Here is an 18,477-nt window from a genome sequence, read left to right on the forward strand (position 1 = left end):
TGCAGAGATATCAACAAAAGTAAATGCCAAAATAATCGGCTGTTGGAGATTTTACCGAGCTAGATTAAGTGTGTACATATATACTTTTCTTTTTTTTTTCCTTTGATTTGTTTTCCGTCGATCTTGTTTTCCGTACCTCGACCCTACCTATCGACCCATCAACTCATGAACCGGGGACCAACGGCTTTACTTTCCTTCCCAAGGAAGACGTGATCAGAGATGTTATGCCTCAGAACATCCCGGCGGTGAGAGGTGAGAGGTAATCAAGCTTACCACCACACCACCGGCGCCGCTTGAATTCTGCTTTCAGTTTCTAACTAGACCTAGCTTTATCTAGAGTACTATCCAACTTTTATTTCTGTTCATACTTCTAATAATTCTAATATGTTTCGTATTTTTTACAATAAGGTCAAAACAATATTTTAAATGTTCTAAATCCACATCTTTTGACATCTCTTATTTTCAGCTCCAACGAAGACTGGCAGACACCAACAGTAGAAACGATGCTTGTCGCTCTCCTATAAAAGAAGTAATTTTTACTTTACTTCTAAAGTAATGGTACGACATGATTTCAACATCCAGTCCATCCATTGATGCATCACAGCTACTATTAAACACAACGCTTGATTCATGTGCACTTAAATATGACGAATTTGTAATACCAAGCACAGGTAAGTCAGTCGGAAAAATGCATGAACAATGACTTCTCTTGATGATTTCTAGAAATTCAAGGCTCGCCCACGCAAACCAACATCCTCACCGGGTAGGGAAAGACTTCCACTATCCGATGGTTAGGTTGGTCTGCATGGACGTGCCTTGAATTCCTAGAAATCATTGCTTACACAAGCTGTTACGCCCTAATTCCAGCTCTATCTAGAAATGTGTGTACACACACTTAGATTTTTTTACAGTTTACTGTAATTTTTACCGAATATGGAACAGCAGAACGTTCGGTAATTTTTTGTTGTTTTACAGTACATTCAGTAAATTTAACTTTGCGCTTGAACTGTCAAAATTTACTGACTTCCGCATTGTAAATTTTGCTGAATAATTGGTAATGTTTACAATACCGTTCCGTAAGATTATTACCGAACGTTTTTTACAGTTTATTGTTTTCTTTTTTTTGTGTTTTTGATAATAAAATATATCGAATGATTCATTTCAGTCAGAAAAATAATTTATTTTCAATTGTATTCAGCTGAGAACCCGGACAAAGTTATCGACAGTAAGCTTGGTCTGATGAAAACATGCACACACTTTGTTTTTTTTTCTCGGCTGAGGAGGACATTATGTTGCTTATGCAGTTAGCATCAATAACTGGAAGCGGATCGCCTAAGAGAGAATTAGTAGTGAAATAATGTTCCGTTCAGTGTAGATTATGATGATGATGATGATGGTCCCACCTCTTACCCCTACAAAGGTTTGAGCTGGACGATTTATCTTTAAGATAATTAAATATGACATTTTAACCAGGTTGGCAAACAAAATCGAACTGGTTTCAGTTACAGATATAAATTCCCTCTAGAGTTTACAGTTGCTTCACAGCGATATAAATGTTGAAAAGCTCAGGCGTCCACCTCTTAGTTCGCCTTTTTGTCCACCTAAAATATTCATAAGTATTACAAGCAATCAAGAGTTAATGAACAATCAACAAAGCATCCTATTACACTAGTAACCCCGCAATCTGATGCTATCATAATTTTCAGCAATGTCAGGAATGCTCACGAACCCCCAACATTTACCAGAAAACTTACTACTAACTCAAGGTATCTTCCAAATAAGCTTCAAAATTGCATTTTTTTTTTTATCGAATGTTAAATTCAGTCCTCTATATCCGTAAAACGCGCGCGAGGCTCAAACCTTTGTAGACTACTATTTTTTTTACTACTACTATTAAATCAAATATCAAAAATCCATCATCACCATCGTGGCGAACAAAATAGTTTTTGCAGTGCTACAATAATTATTAAAAAGTCGTTATAACAGCTATCCATACAAAATAATCCGTTAAAAATAACTTCGTCAAGATACATAATTTGTCAATTTTCAAAAAATAAATCACTGGACAGTTTTAACGTGTGAAATGCAATGTCTCTTAAATTCTGCTAATGGTTTTGAACGTTTAATGTGCCTAGGCATCGAATTGAAAACATTTATTCCTTTAAAAAATAATGAATTCTGTGAAGCACAAGTCAAGAAATGTGGTGTTCTTATTTCATCCGCGTTTCTAGTATTATATCTATGATAGTCACTTCCTCTTTCAATTCGATCACACAAATATCGAGGCAGCAAACCGTTAACTACTTTAAAAATGAACACCATAGTCAAATATATAACTCTTTGCTTCACCGACAACCATTGTAAGGCGTCTAGCATCAAAGTTGAGGAAGTGAATCTATTACATCTCAAAATCAAACGCATTATTTTATTCTGCAAGCGCTGTAATCTCGATATTTGTGTTGCATTGGACAGAAATAAAATGGATGGGCAAAAGTCTAGATGAGGAGAGATGATTGATTTGTATAGCTGTATTTTACTGGCAATAGTTAAATCGTTTTTCAGTCGACATAGAATTCCTTACTTCTTGGCAATTTTCTTGATGACATTGTCAATGTGAGAGTTGAACTTAAGTTTGTCATTAATAATCACGCCAAGATATTTAATCTCCTGAACGCGATCAATAGTCTCATCATCAATTACAACAGAGACGTTCTCATTTAATCGATTCCGCGAAATTACCATAAATTTAGTTTTACTTGTATTCAATTTTAACTGCTTACACTTCAACCATCTACTTAGATACTGCAAATCTTCATTCAAGTGTGAGACGGCAACTTCTAAATCCTTAGCTGCAATGAATAACACAGTATCATCTGCAAAAAGGTTAATGTCGCAAAACCGTAAAACACGTCGCAAGTCATTAATATACATAATAAATAAAAGGGGCCCTAATACACTTCCCTGGGGCCCTCCAAGGTTGTTCCCCACGGGACTGGAAACAGAATCATTAAAAACAGTCCGTTGAGTTCTGTCAGACAAATAGCTTTCAAACCATTTATATGCAGTACTCGTAATTCCAAAGCGCTTGATTGTACTTAACAGTAAGGGCCTAGAAATTGTTTCAAAAGCGCTTTTCAAATCCAAAAAAACAGCAACAATCGTATCTTTACGCTCCAAGTTTTCTTTCCACTTTGCTAACACCAAATTCAATGCAGTTTCACAAGAATGACCTTCCCGATATCCCGATTGATCTGGTATCAACAAAGAGTTGCTATTCAAATACTCCAACAGCTGGCCTTTAACAACAAGTTCTAAGATTTTCTCTGATGTGTGCAACATGTTGATGGGACGAAACTCTTCGGCTTTAATCGTTCCAGCAACTTTTTGAATAGGAATCACTAAGGATTCCTTCCAAATTTGTGGCACATGTCCATTCTGCAATGATTCATTAATAAGGTCCAGAAAGATGTGACATGAAAGCAATCTTGAATAACTCTAGCATTAACATTATCTACTCCAGCCGATTTTCCTAATGAAAAACAAATAACTCTAAGTTCATCTAATGTAATTGGGTGAAAAACTTCAAATCTGCAACGACTATTAACTGGCTGTTTTATTTCGTCAGGTTCATCGACCAATTCAATAGATTGATTAATCAATGAAACACTGTCTACGAAATAATCATTAAACTTAGCTGCAATTACTTGTTCTGACTGTTCTAATGTGCCATTAAAAGTTATGGACCGCGGACATTCCTGGAACTTGGCTGCTATTTATTGAAACGCAAGCTGCTTTTCTTCTGATCAAAAAGTCTTTTATAGAGCAAACATTCCGAGCTAAATGCGGCATGGTTGACGTCCAAGTTCATTTTTCGTTCTTTATTCATTTTCAAACAATTAATACATTTCAATACAGTTGACGTACACTCCTACGTTTTGTGTTGTTGGCTGCACCTAGAGCATCTATCACAATTTTTGCAATCCATGCTCTTGTGCCCAAATTCTCCACATTTGAAGCATCTCAACATATTAATCGTGGGAACTATCGAGCACCGATCAAACCCTATGTCCTTGACACTCGCGGGAAATGGACTGTATCGAAAGAGTTTCGGTTTCAGTGGAATAAAATTTCTTCGGACGAAATCAAAAGAACGCGTGTTAATGATTCAACAGACAATTTTACTCTGAACTAATAATCGGTTACATGTGTGGATGTGTATAAGAAAAAAATGTATGATGGTTTCTGTATTCTTCGTAGGTTGTCTTAATGCCAGAGGGGCGTTTAAGTACCAACATCCTCCGGGGCGTTGAAATTGGCAATTTCAATACATCAGCTACACAGGATTGTCGTCCTCTTCGTTGTCTAGTGGCAATAGACAGACCTTCTTAACGGCTCTCCTAGTGGTGCCGTGTCCGGTTCGCAAACTCACCACGCGTGTGTGCCCATCCTTGCCCGGATGCAATTCGATTATGCGGGCGAGAGCCCACTTCAGCGGCGGTGCGTTTTCATCAACGATAACGACCATCGCTCCAACCTTGAATTCGGTGACTTTCATATCTCGCTGGCGTTTCTGTAGTTCGTGTAGGTAATCGTTCATCCACATTTTCCAGAACTTCTGTTTCATGTCCTGTAAAAACTGCAAACGGGACAATCTGCCTTTAGGAATGTGGGCGTACAAGGGTTCCGGTATAGCTTGGAATTCCCTCCCTATTATGAAGTGAGCCGGTGTGATAGCAGTCAGATCATTCGGATCATCAGAAGCAGGTGTGAGAGGGCGGGAGTTCAAAATAGCTTCTACCTGTGTAAGGACGGTAGACAGCGCCTCGAACGTCAATCGATGTTCAGCGAGAACCAACTTCAAGTGCGATTTCACTGATTTAACTCCCGCCTCCCAGATCCCACCGAAATGTGGGCTACGTGGAGGAATGAACGACCATTCGATGCCCCTTGGTACACAGTATTCATTCACAGCACGCGTGTGCTGCTCACTGCGGAATAATTCGGCTAGGCGATTCATTTCATTTTTAGCGCCTTCGAAATTAGTCGCGTTATCGGAGTATAATTTCTGTACGAGGCCACGACGACTAACAAAGCGCTGGAGTGCAGCCATGAAGGATTCCGAACTTAGGTCCGAAACCGCTTCAAGATGGAGAGCCCGAGTTGCCATGCAAACAAATAAACAAACGTAACCCTTAGTGGTCGTCGGGTTCCTTGCAGTTGCACTTAATCGAAGGTTGAAGGGTCCCGCAAAATCCAATCCCGTGTGTGAGAATACTGGAGAAGGCTGGACGCGGTAATCCGGAAGCTCTCCCATCAGTTGAGTTGATTTCTTTGGCCTCATCCGAAAGCATGGTATGCAGTGGTGTACCACCTGCCGGATGACGTTCTTCGCCTTGAGTGGCCAATACTGTTGCCGGACGACCCCAAGAAGACTGCGCTGACCGAGATGCATATTGGCGCGATGTAGATGACGTATCAGCGTGACGGTGAGCGGATGTTTCTCGGGAAGTAGTGCTGGATGTCGGTGTTCGTACGGTACAGTTGCGTTCTTTAAACGTCCTCCAACACGCAGTACTCCGTCGTTCGCATCGATGAATGGATTCAAATTTTGAAACGTAATTCTGCATTCTTTATTACCTTTAATCGCTTGTAGCTCCACGTGAAAAGCTTCGATTTGAACCATTCGGATGATCAAAACTGCTGCTCGATGCATTTCCGAAACTGTGGGAAATCCTCTAGTAAGCTGCTTTCGACCGCCTTTAATGTAGTCGCAAAACCGAATCACATATGCCATCGACCGTTGAATTATAGTATACCGACTGATTCTGTCGAATGTTGGTAGCCTGGACGGCCCGCGTGCCGTTACAAGTACTGTTCTCCGAAGTTCTGGTATTTCATCTTGCGATAGCGGTAGTGGTTGCTCGAGATACGGTTGCGCGCTATGGAACCTAGGCGGACCATGCCACCAAAGCTTGCATCCTGGAAGATCCGATGGCGACACGCCACGAGATATCAGATCAGCAGGATTTTCTTTCGAAGGTATGTACTGCCAAATAAAACCTTTAGTCAGCTGCTGGATTTGCCTGACTCGGTTTCCAACAAATACAGTCAGTGAGTCCGAATATTTCTGTAGCCAACAAAGGACTATCTGTGAATCCGACCATAATGCGACAGAACTGAAAACGGTCTCGATAGCCGCCAACAGCTTCACAGTGAGTTGAGACAGCAACAGGGCTGCTAGTAGTTCTGCTTTGGGCGTTGTAATTTCTTTCTGTTTGTTCTTCTTTCTTGGGAGAATCCGTGACTTGCTGCACACTATATTCATCATCACTGTTCCATCGTTTCGTACCGTGCGAGCATACAGACTGGCGCCGTATGCCAAGTCTGATGCATCCGCAAATCCGCAGAGTTCGTAACTACAGGCTTCGTCGCAATGAATCCATCTTGCAATCTTCACGTTGTTCAAGCTGGATAGTTGTTCACGATAGTCCGTCCACAACTTCGCAAATGCATACGGAACCGGTTGGTCCCACTCCATGTTTAAAGCCCAAAGCTCGCGCATAATCAACTTCGCAGCGGTGATTGCAGGTCCCAAAAACCCCAACGGGTCGAAGATTTTAGCGATCTGACAGAGAATCATTCGCTTGGTCAGCAGAGTGTCTGACTCAGGGTAGACCGCAACACAAAATGTGAAACTGTCTTCTTTAGGGTTCCAGGAAATCCCCAAAGTCTTCATTATCGCATTGACGGTGGGATCCGTTATGTCCACACAGCTCTCTCGCTGCTCCTCGGAAACAGTAGCCAGCAGTATCTCTGAATTCGAACAGAATTTATGCACTTCGAAGCCTCCTCGCCCTAGCAAGCCGATAATTTGATTCTTGAGTTCCATCGCCTCCGTCAACGTATTGGCACCTGTAAGTACGTCGTCAATGTAGAAGGATTTTCTGACCGCCTTGGAAGCGAGCGGGTACTCTTTCCCCTCGTCTTCAGCGAGCTGGCGAAGCGCCATTGTTGCCAAGAACGGTGATGAAGCAATTCCGTACGTAACGGTTCGTAGATTGTAGACACGAATCGTCTCGCTTGGATCTTCGCGCCAGAACATACTTTGGTAACGGATATCATCGTCGCGCATTCTCACCTGCCGATACATTTTCGGGGCGTCTGCAGTGAAGACGAATTTGTACGAACGAAAGTCCAGCAAAATCGAAATTATATCATTCTGCACCGTTGGACCCACCATTTGGGTCTGGTTGATGCTAATTCCAGTGTCGGTCGGTGCTGAACCATCAAACACAACGCGAAGTCGAGTGGTTGTGCTGGTTGGTTTCAAAACGTAATGATGAGGCAAATAGTACACAGATTGAGGATCGACGGTGTCAGCAGCTTCGTCCACTGACATGTGACCAAGCATCTCGTATTCTCTCAGGAAGGAAATGTACTGCGCCTTTACCTCCGGTTTGCTGTCCAATCGCTTCTCTAGAGCGAGGAATCGTTTTTCTGCCAGGATCCTGGAATCGCCCAACTGGTCTTTCAACTCGTTGAATGGTAGTCGGACGACATACCTTCCATCGTCGGTACGCTTGTGTGTTTCACGAAAGTGATCCATACAAAGTTCGTCAGATGCCGTGGTCTTCTCATCCATGTCACCACACGATTCAATCTGCCAGAATCTTCGCACTATTTCGTTGAGATTTTCTTCAGCAGTAACAAAGAACGATTGCAGTTTCTCTGGCACCTTGCTTGGGATCGGACCGCTCAACACCCAGCCGAATTGGGTATCTTGAAGAACTGCAATAGTGTGTGGAATCTTCATGCGATCTGTCTTCAACATTTCGAAAAATACTTCAGCTCCCAGCAGCATGTCCACTCGATCAGGAATACTGAAATTCGGGTCGGCTAGTTGAATGTCTGTCGGTAGCGCAAGATCGGTGCAATCTACTTTCGTCAAAGGTAGTTGTCCTGTAATCCTGGGTACGATGAAGAATTCAAGACACACCGAAAAATCACTTATACGAGATTTGATTTTCGTATAAATCTTCCGTCGAACCTTCGTGTGAATATCATTCAGACCGGTAATTGAAACGTTAGCGGGCTCCTTGTTCAACGACAATAATGTTGCGAAGTGTTCCGAAATAAAATTCGAGTGGGAACCAGAATCCAAGAGAACCCGACAAGGGTACACGTCACCCTTTCCGTAAACGAGGACTACCGCTGTAGATAGCAGAACTTGCTTCCCTGATGCCTTTGGTTGAACACAAAACGTGGATTGTTCTACTGCACCGTTGGATTCGGTCTCTTGTTCATCCGGTTGCGATGTTGCAGATTTCTTGTCGGGTTTTGATTGCGAACTTCCACCTGGAGAATCATCTGATTTCTTCTGCTGACTATCTGCTGGATGCAACGTGGTGTGATGACGTTTGTTGCATTTTTTACATGAATGCTTCGATGAACAGTCTGTCGTGCGATGTCCCTTCTGCAGGCAGTTGAAGCATGCACCAGCCCGTCGGAGTGTATCATACCGATCGGACAGGCTCGCCTTCTTGAAGGTTTCACATTTCCACAGTTCGTGACTCGCAGAACAATGCGGACATGCATTGGCTATGGTGACTAAGGAACTTGCACGTACCTTTGATTCTACAGGTTTTCGCAGCAGGAGTCTCGTTGATGGCTTGATGGATGGTTTAGAGAAAGGACGGATCTTCTCGAGTACTCGGCACCTTTCGCGCAGAAAGTCCAACGTCAATTCGTAGCTGGGTAGTGTATCCGAAACTTGTTTGAGCTCCCAAGCCTTGCGAGTTTCGATGTCGAGCTTGAGGGCGATGCGGTTCACTAACATTCTTTCGCCGAGTCCAGAAACAGGTAGTCCCAGATTTTTCAAGGCGTCCACGTTCTTCGTACATGTATCCAGCAGTTTCCGCATATCAGTTGCGTTTTCGTCAATGACCTGTGGTAAGTCGAACAACGAATCAATATGCTTATCGATTATAAGCCGACGATCTTCGAAACGTTCAGTCAGTGTCGCCCAAGCTGCGTCGTAATCGTTGTTATTAATGATCTCCTGATCAATGATTCCCGCAGCCCTTGAAGTCAACGAGTTCCGGAGGTGATACAGTTTTATTGCAGGGGACTCCGAGTTGTAGCGGGACATGATTGTCGTAAACATTGATTTAAACGCGTACCAATTCTCGTACGATCCATCAAACGATGGCAGCGGCACCTTCAACGGTGGCAGCTGGGACACGTTCACAGTTGGTGGAGCGGGGATCCCAACCGACGGTTCCTCCTTTTTCAAGGAAGTTTCCAACAATTTAGTAAGGACAATATACAACTCACCGTAAAGCTGCTCAAATTCGATACAAGCTGTCTCCAGCCCATCACGATCTTCATCGCTGATGTTAAGGCCGTGAGCTCGTTGCTGTTGGACGTTGTAGTCAGCATTTACACTTTCCACAACCTTTAGCTGAAGCTGCAAAAATTGTTTGCACTCCAGGCTCTGATTGTAGTCGTCGGTGTCAGTTTCCATCGCTGATCTCACTCGCTCCAGCTTCCTACGCAATGCACTCAGCTGATTTTGTAGCACTCTATATTCAGCAGCCATCTTCTTCTTCACCTCTTTTTCCTTTTTCTTTTTCTTCTGTTCACTGATCGGCACTGGTTCACCGTTCTGGTTGTTTTCTTTCACTGGCGTAACACTTTCATCGGCGGAATTTTCATCACCAGTGTTTTTTTTCTTTCGCACTTCTCGTCACGATCGGTGTACGTACCATGCTCATCGTGCATATTCATTTCCGCACCAATAATGCGGTAACAATTCGTCACTGAATACCGCCCTGAATCTTCAACACGTTCCACTTGGGGGGGGGGGGGGGGGGCAGCTCGTTACTTGTGAAAATCACTATGCCTTTTTCACTCTTCGCTGTTAGCGGCCATTTTTTATCACCACAAGCACGATAGCATGTTCGACGTTGTGATGTTTTCACCAATCGAATACAATCCGTATGATTGTCAACTTCCGCGAAATAGCACTTAATTAGCAATCGATTATTCCTTTTTTCAATGAATATGCAGCTAGCATCAGCACTAGCGCATTCAAGAGTTGCAAACACTCGACCCGACGCCAACTGCGTAATTCGCCTCCAGTCATGGCGTCATTTTTCTTCGGCTGCGTGAGCCTCCACTGCACGTCGGTAGCGTTTCCGATTCACTTTTTTCGCGAAATTCAACTGTTATTGGAACAATTGATCGAAAAACCGAAACTGATCCGGCTCGAAGGACCACAAATGTCCTTGACACTCGCGGGAAATGGACTGTATCGAAAGAGTTTCGGTTTCAGTGGAATAAAATTTCTTCGGACGAAATCAAAAGAACGCGTGTTAATGATTCAACAGACAATTTTACTCTGAACTAATAATCGGTTACATGTGTGGATGTGTATAAGAAAAAAATGTATGATGGTTTCTGTATTCTTCGTAGGTTGTCTTAATGCCAGAGGGGCGTTTAAGTACCAACACCCTACATTTACTTTTTTCGCACATAACAAACATTTATAAGTATCGACATCGACTTCAATTACAACACTAAACTTGTTATATGTGAAGCGTGGATTTTCAAACATGTTCACTACTTTTACATCATTAATAGCGATGTCTTCATTTTGACTTTTTAAGTAGTCAATAAAGACATCGGAGGAAAACTGATCGCTCATGCCCACAATTTTCAATCTTGGCACCGAAGTGGGAACAACAGCACTATATTTTTCACCCAGATTGCTTTCAATACCATTTTTCACATCACTTACGTTTGCTCCTGTTGCACACTCAACAATAATGGAGCCATCTTTACCATTCCTAAAATTACTGATTTTGTGTGTTTTTGGATCCAACTGACTTTTCAAAAACTTACGAGTATCTTCGCAAGGTTGTTTGGACTCTTTCGGTTTAATCACAATGACTGGACGAGTCTTACGATTTTCTGGTTTGTTACTTTTACTATTATTGTTACTATTAGTTTTACTTTGACTAATACGACTATGTCTTTTTACAACATCCGCAAAACTCGCATTTTCTTGAAAAACAACATCATCATCATGATCACTATTACTAATTACTAATTTACGTTTTTTGCGTCTGGTATTTTTGTCCGATTCCGACTGAATCGTCCTAGATGAACTGCACTGATCATTCTTTACAGCTAATTGGTTTTCCGCATCAATTTTAAAAAAATGAACTTTTTATATTATCCAATTTCTCACAAATCAAATTTTCAAGACCATTTACATTTATTCTAATATCTGCCATCCCGCTTTTAACCGCGATGTCCACCTGAGCAGCAATGTGATCTCGCATGCCAGTGATCGAGTCCGAGAGTTGAAAAACCTTCTTCATCTCTTCCTCTATCCTTTTGACGCGCGAGATCAGATCATTCTGCTCGTCACAACTCTGATCTGATAGACAACTATCACACTTGAACAGAACATTTGCATTATCTGCTATAAGCCTGGCCGCAGTCTTAGTGAGTGCCGCACAAGCGAAATGGATCGTTCCATTGCACGGACCTACACACGTAACTGGGAGCCCACTCATAGCAATAGACTGCTCGCATACATTACACACATCCATTCTACCAAATTAAACGCTAACACTGTTAGCAGCAGACGTATACAGGGGTGGAGAACACAAAATAAAATTTTACCACCACAGCTCACTATACAAATCAATAGAGCGCCGGGGGGAAAATACAAAATTAAACAAAAACTAGTTGCTAGGCAACCTTTCCTCTACTTATCCTGTTAGAAAAAACACCACGGGCACGCGTTGGAATAATCCTTTTGCGGCACACGCCACTATTTCACACGAAATTATGAATTTATTTTCACAGCACAACTCAACAAAAACACTACTTTGTACGCCATACTAAGCTATACGGAAAATGTAAAAAACGTTAAGTACTTACAATTCACACCGGAGATCCGGGACCACTCAACCTAAATGGCCGCAATGTTTGAGGATGACAGCTCAGTTGACAGTAAAGAATTTGCAAACTTTTTACAGTTTTGCAGCATTGAAGGCATTTACAGTTTCGATCAGTAATTTTTATTTACAGTTTTCGGTAAACTTCTTTAAATTACAGAAACTCATTATTTTTCATTACGGAAAGATGGTAAAACAACACATTCTACAAAACATTCAGTAAAACCATAAATTTTACAGAACGAATGCAGCAAAAAAAAGTACCGAACAAAATTTAAGATATTTGGTGTGTAGTGCCTCAGGGGTGCCTCATTAGATTGATGCAAAATTTGAAATTTTCGCTCCACAGTGCTCAAACGGTTTCAAATCAGGTCCTGCTAAGCCTCCCAAAATTTAAACTGATTTTGTAAGAAACTGACTTGGCACAAACTATTCGAAGTTTGTCTGGAAATTACTATGGGTAAACCAAACTTTTTGTTCATTGTCTTCTACCCATTTTCCATATTGCTTTTTCGAAAATTTCTATAACTATTCTTACGGGAAATTTTCTAAGCTACAACTTTGCGGAATACTGTTTTTCAGCCAAATGTCAAATTAAATTGTTATTAATTGCTTAAAATATTGATAATCTTATGGCATGATCAAGCAGCTGTTCTAACGGCGCCGGTGGTGTAGTGGTAAGCGTGATTACCTCTCACCCCAGCAGGCCTGGGTTCAATACCAGTCGGCGCCGCCGGAATGTTCTGAGGCATAACATCTCTGATCACGCCTTCCTTCGGATGGGAAGTAAAGCCGTTGGTCCCCGGTTCATGAGTTGATGGGTCGATAGGTAGGGTCCAGGTGTGGGAGCTGCCTTCCTGGCACGTCGGTAGCATTGGTGCTCAGCACGGAAAACAAGATCGACGGAAAAAACAAACCAAAGGAAAAAAAGCAGCTGTTCTGTGGGCAACACTGTATTCTGCAGTGTGACATAGTAGCCATCCCAAGTAACAATTTTGGTTTTATGAAGGTTCTGTAAACCATGATTTAGAATTGTAGAATGCTATAAAACCGTGATAAAACCTGCAATGTTACTTGGGATGATATTTGTGCTCTTTTGTTCGCACCAGAAACACCAATGTTGCCTGCTGAACAGTTGAATGAGCATAATCATAAGACATCAGTGACTTGAATCATTAATAACTTTTGTTCCTTACATTTGATTGAAAATGGTTTTCAACAAAGTTGTAGCTGAAAAATTTCACAATCACTGCTGTCATTTTTAAAATCATAGTGATGTGGTGAATTGTTAGATAGATATGAACAAAAACATAAGTTTTCCCATAGTAATTTCCATATAAACTTGAAATGGTTTGTGCCAAGTCAGTTTCTTACTAATGTAGTTCAAATTTTGGGAGGTTAAGTAGGATCCAATTTGGAACCGTTTAAGCACTGTGGAGCGAAAATTTCAAATTTTGCATCAGTCTAGTGCCTCATACTGCATACTTTATTCAGTATATTTTAAAGCCAAGATTCAGTGATACCTCATCTGCTCCACCACTTTGAGTTTTCAGGGGTGCAAATCTCATCATCCAGAAGCCATGCATCTGATAAATAAACTCGATGTTTCCTTCTCTCCTGTACAAACAGAAGAGTAATTTCAACTTCGAACATAAAATAGACCACAAGTTTGAAAAAGTAGTGTAAATTTCTGTTCAATATGATGCACATAAATGGAGCGTCACATATCATATACGTTTACATTATATATCATGTAAAGTTCTGACACATTTCATGCAATGTAGCAAATATTGTTCACAAAAGCCCATATTTGTATACAATATTGTTTACAAGTTGCTCGGTTGCGTAAAATGAAATACAAGTTTAAGTGAATGAATGTTTACATCACAATTAAAATTCAGAATTTTTATCTGTGCATCAGTTGTGTGCGAACTAACGGCTTCCATTAAAGTCCTCTAAATAAAATTATGGACGTCTGTCAAAAGTTGTTCCAATAGAACCGTCAAAAAGCACTGCACAGAAAAAAAAAAGTTGTTGAATATTACATCCAAACTGCTGCAACAAGGTCAATCAATCGGTTGTGTAATATAACGTTGTACGATGTACATCTATTTTGCGAACAAAATTACATCCATTGATGTAATATTGTATCTGCTTTTTGCTATTACATCATTATTTCATACATCAGCTTGAATTACATTGATCGATATTACATTTTTTTTGCTGTCTGCTTTGCTCGATTGGAACAACTTTTTTTCAGTTTGGTGATGACAGTCATCCATACTTTTACTAGAGCGCTATAACTTCTATCAACCTTTCTCTTAAACCGTTAATTTAAACTCTTAAGAGACTAACTTTCAGAATTTGAAAGATAAAGTTGTGAATACAACAACAAACCGACGTGTCACTCATTTTCTCATTTTGGCGAACAGCTTGTGTCAGTCGCATACCTACGAAAGTAAACGCTTCTGTCATTATTCGTGTGACGTGCACTTGACAAAGCGAAACCCGTCCTGCTCGCACTCGTTCGATAGAAAGACGCAGTAGTGTGTGTGCAAAAATCTAACCGCATATATATTTCCATTTTCAAATCTGAATGCTGAAGTTTGGGTGCGACAAAACGAACCTCCATCGTGCCAATGATGACGTACTACTGATGACGTATTCGGATCTATGAAGTTTCCCAATTTAAAGTACACATACTTCAGCATTCAGATTTGAAAATAGCTTTTTCCACTTACTCCGCCGTCCCCCTTGCCCCGGTGTAACTTATCTAAAAGTCGTTCATACATTGAAATATGGGGACTTCACTTGTCTGCACTACATAAAACGAAGCTCTTGTTGAAATTGCCAGTGGACACCGGAGATATTCCGAATATGTTGAGGTCAAAGGTGTTATTTTTCTGCAGCATATAATTTTGGATGTTGGTAGAAAAACTGAAATATTATATTGTTCTCAAAAACTATAACTGCTATAACCTATAAGAAGTGTAACACGGGTTGAAGATCAACAACCGAGATACAATTTCCGTGAAACTCTTCCTGTATCGTTTTTCTCCCTACAAGTTTTCAATATGGATATCAAACTTCTTCATTTTTCAAGGTGGTGTTAATAAAAACATTTTGAGAACCACCAGTTGATTTGGCCACTCTGTGGTAGGGTTCAGATGCCTCCAGGATAATGCCTAGATCTTGAATAGTATAGTAATCTTTGTTACTCACTGTGTGCTCTCTCTCTCTAAGACTACAATGCCCCAGGTCAATGGTCTAAAGCCACGGGGACCAGACGGAGTGGGCTATCCACCAGCCTCTTTTGCGGCGACTAGCTCGAGCTTGAGAGACGGAGCTCTCAAGGTCGGCTCCGGACAAATAGGGGACACTGATCAGCAAATGCAAACCTAATCTTTCACTAATTAACTGTTATTAATTAAAACCTACTTACAAATTCTGGGTGTGTGTGTGTGTGTGTGTGTGTGTGTGTGTGTGTTTTTTTTTTTTTTTTTTTTTGGCAAGGAGGAAATCTTCAAAAAGGCCATCGTGCCACCGCTTGACGACTGGGCGCACAGTCGCGGTGACACGGTGTGTGGGATTCTTACCGCACTAAAACCTCCTTAGACGCCTTGCCCTTTTCCCCCGGAACCACTTGTCGTATTACTTCGGAGGGGGCCGTGCATTACGCACCTCACTTTACCTCAGCTAATTGGCGCTTCCCGTTCGCTGATCGTCTCTCCAATTTGTGAGCCATTTAGCTCCCAGCGTCACATTCTACTCGGTTATCCCTGGTGGTGGATACAGCCTACTCTGACGGAGAGTTCTCCCGGCTTCGGCTTTCAGTTCGCACTTGTGTGAGCACATTACTACTTTCTAGTTGGTCTTCCCGCCATTTTCGCTGCAGCGCTGACATGATCTGCGTAACTGCTCTGCTGACGGCGTTAAAGGTTCCCTCCTCTCGACACATTTCTTCGACGACATTCTCCGTGCTAAGGGCGAGCATATCCTCTCGCATATCATCAAATCTAGGACATTCGAAGACCACGTGCTCTGGTGATTCTTCCACATTCCCACACTCCAAACAAAAGGGTGACGTTGTGTGTCCGAACCGATGCAGGTACTTCCTGAAGCAGCCATGACCAGACAGGAACTGCGTCAAGTGGAAGTTGACTTCTCCATGCTTCCTGTTCACCCAGGTCGAAAGAGTCGGTATTAGCCTGTGTGTCCATCTACCGTTCTCTGCTGCATCCCACTCCTGCTGCCACTTAGCCATCGACTCCGTTCTCACCATTTTTCGTACTCCTCTGGTTTCTCTCGTCATATAGCACTCGTAGTCCTCCTGTGTGTGTGTGTGTGTGTGTGTGTTTTTTTTTTTTTTTTTTTTTTTTTTTTTTTGGCAAGGAGGAAACCTTCAAAAAGGCCATCGTGCCACCGCTTGACGACTGGGCGCACAGTCGCGGTGACACGGTGTGTGGGATTCTTACCGCACTAAAACCTCCTTAGACGCCTTGCCCTTTTCCCCCGGAACCACTTGTCGTATTACTTCGGAGGCGTGTGTGTGTGTGTGTGTGTGTGTGTGTGTGTGTGTGTGTGTGTGTGTGTGTGTGTGTGTGTGTGTGTTTTTTTTTTTTTTTTTTTTTTTATAGTAAGGTTTAGGAAAGCTTCAAGAAGCCTGGCCTGTAGTGAAGGTGGCACGGTGTGGTATCCACTAGTTGCCTAGTGCAGCTCCACTAAACCCCATTCCTTACTCTCTCCTCTGCCTGGATCCCCCCGGGACCACTGTGAAGCGACTACTTCGGGGGGTGGCTGTGCTCATGCACTTGTCGTACTCTCAGCGCTAGCTGGCGTTGCTAGATCGCTGCTCTTCTCTCCATTTACGCTGCAGCTCTGACATAATCTGTGTGACTGCCCTGCTGACGGCATTCCAAGAGTCCTCCTCTCGACACATTTCATCAACGACATTCTCCACGTTAAGGACGGGCATCTCCGTTCGCACTGCCTCGAACCTTGGACAGTCAAAGACCACATGCTCCGGCGTTTCATCGACGTTGCCACACTCCGGACAGAGGGGTGACGCTGCGTGTCCGAACCGATGCAGGTATTTCCTGAAGCAGCCGTGGCCAGACAGGAACTGCGTTAGGTGGAAATTGACTTCTCCGTGTTTTCTGTTCACCCAGGTCGAAAGAATCGGTATTAGTCTATGTGTCCATCTACCGTTCTCCGTCGTGTTCCACTCCTGTTGCCACTTAGCCAATGACTCCACTCTCACAACTTTCCGTACTCTTCCGGCTTCCCTCTGCCTGTAGCACTCGCTGTCCTCCGCCAGGGTGATGCCGATAGGGATCATACCGGCGATAACGCATACTGCTTCCGACGAGATGGTTCTGTACGCACTCACGACTCGCATGGCCATGAGCCGGAACGTACTGCTCAGTTTTCTTTGGTTCTGCTTCGTTTCCAGCGCTGGAACCCAGGCTGGACCTCCATATCTCAGTATCGATGATGACACGCTGGCCAGAAGACGCCTCTTGCTACTGCTGGGACCAGCGTTGTTCGGCATGATTCTAGCTATTGCGTTGATGGCCTTCGAAGCCTTCTCACAGGCATATTCGACGTGGCTGTTGAAGTTTAGCCGGTCATCGATCATCACTCCCAGGTATTTTAACACACGCTTCGAGGCTATGGTGTGCTCCCCGACGGTGATTTCTGCCCGCTGTACCGCTTTACAGTTACTGACCAATAACACTTCCGTTTTGTGGTGGGCTATTTGCAGCTTCGCTCCTTTCATCCAGTTACCAATCATGTCGATTGCCTCGGTTGACAACACTTCCACCTCTTCCAGCGTCTCGCCTGTTACCGTCAAGACGACGTCGTCCGCAAAGCCAACGATCTCAACTCCTTTGGGCAGTTTCAGCGTTAGCACGCCGTTGTACATCCCGTTCCAGAGCGTTGGACCAAGGATGGAGCCTTGTGGAACTCCCGCTGTGATCCTAATCGATCTCTGTCCCATGTCTGTCTCGTAGACCAGAACCCGGTTCTGGAAATAACTCCTCAGGATCCTGCACAGGTAGTCAGGGACCCTCATTCTATGCAGTGCTTCGGTGATGGCCTCCCAGCTGGCGCTGTTGAACGCATTCTTGACGTCGATCGTTATCACGGCGCAATATCGATCTCCTCTCCGCTTCTGTTTGGACGCCTTTTCAGCTCTCTCGACCACTGTCCGAATTGCATCCACCGTCGATCTCCCTTTCCGGAATCCGAACTGCCTCTCCGACAATCCGTGCTCACTCTCCGTGTATTTCGTCAGCCTGTTTAAGATGATCCTCTCCAAGAGTTTTCCGAGTGTATCCAGCAGGCATATAGGCCTGTATGATGCTGGATCCCCCGGCGGTTTTCCTGGTTTCGGCAGCAACACTAGCTTCTGTATCTTCCACCTGTCAGGGAAGTGACCCTCGTTCAGGCATTTCTGCAGCACCATCCTGAACATGTCCGGGGATGACTGGATCGCCGCTTTCAA

At 43.0% G+C, this 18,477-nt stretch overlaps 1 protein-coding gene across 4 annotated transcripts in view; it reads left to right on the forward strand.

Annotated features, from left to right (window-relative positions):
• The first annotated feature begins 470 nt into the window (after positions 1-470).
• Positions 471-18,477, forward strand: part of Pdfr (Pigment-dispersing factor receptor) — a 70,062-nt gene continuing 52,055 nt past the window's right edge. For all 4 annotated transcript variants that reach the window (XM_065221218.1, XM_065221215.1, XM_065221217.1 and 1 more), the window contains exon 1: positions 471-671. In XM_065221218.1, coding sequence (XP_065077290.1) covers positions 566-671 — 106 coding nt within the window. In that variant the 5' untranslated portion in view covers positions 471-565. The remainder of the gene's footprint in view (positions 672-18,477) is intronic.

The sequence above is a fragment of the Ochlerotatus camptorhynchus genome, unplaced genomic scaffold, assembly GCF_037179485.1.
Source record: "Ochlerotatus camptorhynchus isolate MF236.1 unplaced genomic scaffold, CSIRO-AGI_Acam_v1.1 ptg000140l, whole genome shotgun sequence".
NCBI classification, from domain to species: Eukaryota; Metazoa; Arthropoda; class Insecta; order Diptera; family Culicidae; genus Ochlerotatus; species Ochlerotatus camptorhynchus.